The sequence below is a fragment of the Geospiza fortis genome, unplaced genomic scaffold (assembly GCF_000277835.1).
Source record: "Geospiza fortis unplaced genomic scaffold, GeoFor_1.0 scaffold12, whole genome shotgun sequence".
Lineage (NCBI taxonomy): Eukaryota > Metazoa > Chordata > Aves > Passeriformes > Thraupidae > Geospiza > Geospiza fortis.
This window is the reverse complement of record NW_005054323.1, coordinates 5,252,984-5,259,407: the sequence shown is the minus strand read 5'-3', so window position 1 is coordinate 5,259,407 and position 6,424 is coordinate 5,252,984. Positions and strand designations below refer to the sequence as shown.

General features: G+C 36.7%; 1 protein-coding gene across 1 annotated transcript in view; it reads right to left on the bottom strand.

Moving 5' to 3' along the window:
- Positions 1–6,424, bottom strand: part of BNC2 (basonuclin 2) — a 324,101-nt gene that overhangs the window by 23,266 nt on the left and 294,411 nt on the right. Inside the window, 1 exon segment of the mRNA XM_031056862.1 lies at positions 2–282. Within this exon segment, the coding sequence (XP_030912722.1) occupies positions 2–282 (281 nt within the window).

The following is a 6,424-nucleotide window of genomic DNA, read 5'->3' as shown; positions in this document are numbered from 1 at the left end:
GTTCGGGATGTTTTATAAATGATGAATGCTGGAAGGGTTGCTATTCTCCAGGTGAGCAAGGAGACTTGGGCTCCTGGTGCGATTATTGCTTTCAATAAAAGTCCTTATATCTGAATCTGTCTTTGAAGATGGCACAGCCACAGCCTGCCCTTCTTTTTCTTGAATTGCCATCAGCTCTACGATAGATTTCGTTTCTCCAAATCTCAGGAACTGCTGAAGGGTAATGATCTCTTCTTCCCTGGACATGATGGCCCAGCGGTCCAGCACCTTGCCTGCAGCATCCTAGAGGCCATATCAAAGAAACAACAAAGACAAAACACAAAGAAAAGCTTATTGATTCTGCATAATTATTGAAGAAGGTGCTCTGCAGCCTGAACATGAAACACTAAGCTCAAAAAACAAGATGCAAACAGTGTTAATAGAACTTGACCAAACAACACAAACTTTCCATTCATGCAAATACTGTAATTAGAGTCACAGTTAGAAAACCAGATTGAGTTTAATAGTGTCAAAGTACACAAAATGTAGACCCTGGGACTCTGTGATCTAAAATGCTTTCAGTACTTTTATTTTAACAACAGCGATCTCTATAGAATGCTACTGCTTAGAATAAATTAGTAAAACATGAACTGTTGTGCACACTACTGTAAAATACAGAAAATTGTGCCTTAATCACTATTAAATGGTAACACTACCAGAAAGAGCTAAATAAATACAATTGATAGATTTGCTCCTCAGATGTGAGCAGATATAAGACTGAACCATTTCATAAGAAACTTCAATGCAAGGCAAAATGTCTTGAAAACAGCACTTAAGACTTGTACCTTAATCCCTTTTTTCCCAGACTATTACTGGCAATTGATTGATTGTAAACTTGGAACCTTGGTATGGTTTAGACTTGCGAGATTACTTTTTTTGTAGCCTTCTTATCAATGACAGTTAAAAATATGTAAAAAAGAAGGATCTGATGGATGTAAATAGCATAAATGTGTAAAAATGTTGTCTCTTAATATTGCCTTCTGATAGCAAGGGAAAAATCCAGAGAGAATACACATCAGTAATCACAAGACTATCTGTTGTTAAATATACATTAAAAAGCATTTCACACTTTCATTTTTGCTAGTAAGCATGAGATTTGCCTGAAGGTAGGACTTAAAAATTCTGCAATGTAATGTCAGGCAATCCATTCAAGCAAGTATTGATAAAAACATATTAAAATACTTATATAATGAATACATCATTTTATTGGCATCTTTCCTTTTGGGCAAATGCTGGACATAAAATTAGCACAGTAACTATAACCAACAATAAATGTGGAAGGCCATCAAACCAGAATTATTCCAATGCTTCCTCATGCATTAGACAGTTTGAAAGCCTTACAAGACACACCACCATACTGCCTCTGATATTTTTACATCTCGAATCTCAGGTTCAGAACCTTACCTGAAGACTTTGGATTACACACTGCTGCAAAAATCATTAACTCTTGTTTGATTATGAAGTCTGAAATACCTTTCATCCCCTCCAGCCCCTTTACCCCCTGGATTTATTTTTTTATTTATTAAATTAATTAATTATTTTTAATCTTCAAATGATTGATACTTTTCTTCCTTCACATTTCCTAGAGTACCAAAAAATATAATTTTGCAATGTCAAATAATAAAGCATGTATTTAATTGATTAGAGTTGGTTTTATTATTTCAGTTTGAAAATGTTCAGTTCAGTTCATCTCCCTGGGTATAAAGTTAATGCTGAAGATTAACGCCATGTATGTTTCAGTACCTTAGAAACAACTACAAAATCTTTATAAATGCTTCATACATGAACATTTACAATCAAACCCTGATAGACAGTAAAACCCTCAACAGCAATTAACTTGGAAAATCTTACCCAGGTAACCCAGATGGAAAGCCCCTAAACCCATCTATGTGTAGAAGATGTTCATTCTGTTTTTATGGTGATGAATGAAACATCATGATGCAGATGCTGGTTTTGGTTTGCTGCATTAGTATGGAAATATGTTCACCTTTGAACACCCCTAAGCACAGTGGACATGTCTGATTTCTATGTCCTTACAGTTCTTGATGTAGCAGTATTTTACAGGCAATCAGTACTATCTAACAGAAATCATCTGGAACATCAAATATCACCCCCAACAAGAAAAATAAGTGAAACAAAACCAAGCCTAAATGAGATGAGGCGTGGGAGGAAAAAACCATCAATGCCATAAAAAAATTAAAGGACAGGTTCATATTTTAAAGTTCCAAAATTATATTTGCTTTTTTCCACCTAAACAAGTTTAGCTACTTTCCCCTTGGGTAAGATCTAAAGTTTCTTACATCTAATTCAACAACTACTAACCAACCACAGCAGTTCAACATATGGGTAATTCCCACATGGAGTTGCAAAAACGGATCTGAATCAGATTTTGATCTCCAGGCCTTCGCTGTCATATCTGACCTCATCTATCTGCACACATTTCCCATCCCAAATCACAAATATTAATTCCTTCTAACTGTAACTCCCATAGTTTAAAGATGGAAATAACATTGTCTAATTTACATTGCTTACCCACATTGAATTAGGATCTCTTTCTGCCTCCAGATGCAGGCTGCTTTGTAATGTACTACTGCCACATTTTGTGTTGGTTTTGTTTTCATTTGTAAATCAAGCTTATATAATAGATGGATGCTTTAAAAACCGATATATAAGTAATTAAAAGTTAATCACAGCTAGCACAACAATAACTAATGAGAATAGTAGGTAGAGATCCTGTAACAGACTCCCACATGTAAGGGGAAGGTGATGTCACACAGTCCCTCCCTGATGCCAGCTCTCTGCCAGCTCTCTGTATACACAGAACAGGCAGGCAAGCCTATAAATGCAGGGGTTCCCTTTGTGCTTTCAGGGAATTACTCCACATCTTAACTGCGCAAAGCTGGCACTTATCTCCATGAGTTACCTCTTGATGAGACACCACCACCCTTTGTTTCGCTTTGTTTGAGAATTTACAAGGAGCAGCACCAGACCTTCAGCAGCTGCTAAGTCCCACTGATCAAAGAAACTGGCAGTAAAGGGTGTGACAGTCATGGGGTTACCCTTGCTGCCATAGAAAAAGCAGGGAACCAGAAAGTTGCTCTTAAATACTCCTTGTCTACTCCTGCTAGCTATATCAAGCTTTATCTTTTTAATTTTCAGCAAGAAGTTTTCTGGCCTTTTTTACCCAACAAAAACAGAGAGAAATATGCAGATGCCTGTATTTCATAAAACCCTCACTGCTTGTGCATGCTGTCTAGCATATGCTTCAATATTTACACAGTGAAAACTTTCCATAAATCATTGTAAGCATGTATTATGCAAAACTAGATAAAAAGTGAATAGGAATGTCATTTTTTGATAAAACTTAAAATTAACAAAAAATCTAACCATTATCCCATTTGAATTTAGCTATAACTAGCTAGGGATCTTTCTGTATATGGTAATACTTGATTAGAGGTTCAAGTCCTTTCTTACATGTAATCGATTTCTTGTTTCTTACAATCTCTCATGCTAAATTTTCTCCCCGAAGCCATTAAAGCATATCAACATTTAAATACTTCATGACAAAAGGTTCCAATTTATATTACTTTTTTCAGCTCACAACTGATTAAGCCAAGCCTCCAGTGACAATGTGTACAAGTCAGTGAGTACAGAGATATCACTGCATGCATACAGCTCTAAGCCAGGCAGCAGACAAGTAAGCCGAATCTGTACAGCATACACTAATGTTCTTCCTACTTTGTCCAAATAGTCTTGCTTAGATTTTTAATTTAATAAATTTGATTTTGTTTTATTTATTTATTAAATTGTATTTTACTGTGTAGATATTTTTCTCACAATTTCAGTTGGAGAAAATCTTTTAATCTTTAAACTATATTAAACTGACCTCCAAAGATCCAAGACACAACCCATAACCTTTTCTAACTCTAACCATGCACTCAAGCCTATTTGAATAAACAGATCCACATACACACATGCGACATTAGATCTGTAAAGCAATGTCATGGTTTATCACCCTGAACCTGCCTCCTGAAGCTTGGTGATCATTGCTGTCATGTTAGGAAGAAAGGTGTGTGTCACAATATGTTAGGGTACATTTTGTCTTAAACTTCTGTGTCTAGAAGAACACATGGTGGGATCAAGATGATTATCTTGAATGACACAAACTACAAGAGAGGATGGACACAAAGATCATTCTAATTTTTAGGAGCTTAACTGGGGAGGGTTGTCAAGGTGAGTCTTCATTTCCTGAAGGTCTTCAGCCTTTAAATCTTTCAACTGAGCTTTAAAACCTCCCAGTTTAAAAACTGTCTATTTAGAAACAAGGGCAGTCTACACAGGCATACACCATAAACATACACTGTAAACTTGGAACTTCTATTATGAAATCAGTTGTTTTAAACTTAATTTTGTGTGAGAACATCCCAAGACAGCATTACAGGCAGAAGTTTTAAATGTTTACACATAGAGAAACACATTGGTGTACATAAACAACACTGATTTTTTGCAGATCTATGCTATCTTACTAATTCACTTCTTAGAATAGGAAAAACTGATATATACACCTGACTGGATACACAGTGAGAGATGCCCATACAAGGCTGAGATTAATGGAAAGGTTAAAAAATAAATTGCTTTTAAAACTAGCTTTATGTTCTGGGAGACACTCAAGGATTATTTGCAGGCACTACTGTGATAACTTCTGAGAATGACTCAAAGTTGTACAGAAAAAAGAAATAATTGCTAGGCTTCATATTTTAGTAAGTTTGCATATGCACCTAAACAGTGGGTTTTGATGCATGTCAGTGAAGTTTCCTTGTTACCAAATATTGCATAAATACATGTTTGATTAAAATATTAGGCTAGCTCAGGGTATATCCTGAATTTTTCTTCTAAGGATCTGTGTATTTTCTAGCTGATCTCAAAGAAACATTTTGAATGCAGCTGTAACAGTTGAAAAGCAGACTGAAATACATTAATTTGGTCATACTAAAATTGCACAGGATGGTTTTAATTAGTGTGTAGACCAAAAAAAAAATCCACATTTGTTTCTAATAAAGAAAAGCCTTCATAATTTCCACGATTTAGGGTTTGTTGTTTTTTGTTTGGCTGAATTTCCCAGAAGCATCTCTTTGCTTCACAATTAAATTTCAAGCAGCTATACTCTGGGTAGTCCTACTACTCCTGGGGTAAGAGTTACCAAAACTGTGCAGCACCACACCAATTCACATTAGTATAGATGGGACAGTATGCAACATTTCTAACTCATTTTGGCTAACTCCCACTGATCTCAGTAGGACCAAAGTAAGCCCTCTATCTAGTTTTCCATGGAAATAGACACTCACACAAGCAATCAGATACTCATTTTCTTGATAAGAGTTTTTACCAAGCTGAATGTCCCCCACCTTTGCTCCTGTAAACATGAAGAAAAGATGTGCATACTTGCTCACTGTGATTTCACATGTGCAACTAATATGAGATTTAACATACTAAGCCTGCAAAGAGGCATGGTTGAAATCTTTTCCTCTCAGCTGTCACTTTTCATCCACCTCCCACCAGCCTCCCTTCACCAACAGGAACCGCATGAAAAAATGAATGTTTAAGTGTCAGCAGTCCTTTCCTTGAGTTATACTGCTGTAGGAGGAATAAACAGTGCAGCACTACTGAGCTCTCAGTCAATAATGGAAATCTTTATCTTTTGACTTCACTGCAGCCTCCATTTTGCTAGAACTGATAGATATTCTTCCCTTATGGCACCCCCTTTCTCTTACCACTTTTTTGCCTTGCCCCAAAGAGACAGGGTAGGCATAAGGACACCTGCATGCTACAGAAGAGAAGGTGTCTGTCTCTCCTCAAAGTTTCACTGAGAATGACAGTGGCAGTGTGTGTTCAAATGAAGAGTAGCATGAAGGAGACTTTACTTACTTACATACATACATATACATACATACACACACACACACACACACACACACATATATATATACACCATATATGCTTACTTTGGTGCCAGGTTTGTAACATTACTTGCCCTGGTTCCTCTTTCTTGGCCACATCTCTTTATGCATTCAGCTACAAAAAAATTTTGTGTTTTCACCAAAAGGACCCCCAAAGACCTTTGCAAACTTTATGAACTGGTATTGTAGACACTGGGGCAAATCTGGCTGCACTTTAGATCAAGAATAATTGCACCATAAACCTGGAGTAATCCACACACCATGCTGGAAAGTAATTTTGACCTAACTTAGCCCTGAAACACTATGTGGAGCCAAATCTGTGCGAATATATAATGGGGACGTACCACCATGGTGGAGCACAGCAGCTGTGTAACAACGCACAGGAGCACTGCTCAACGGTTTTGGAGTGAAAGTGAGGAACACCATGT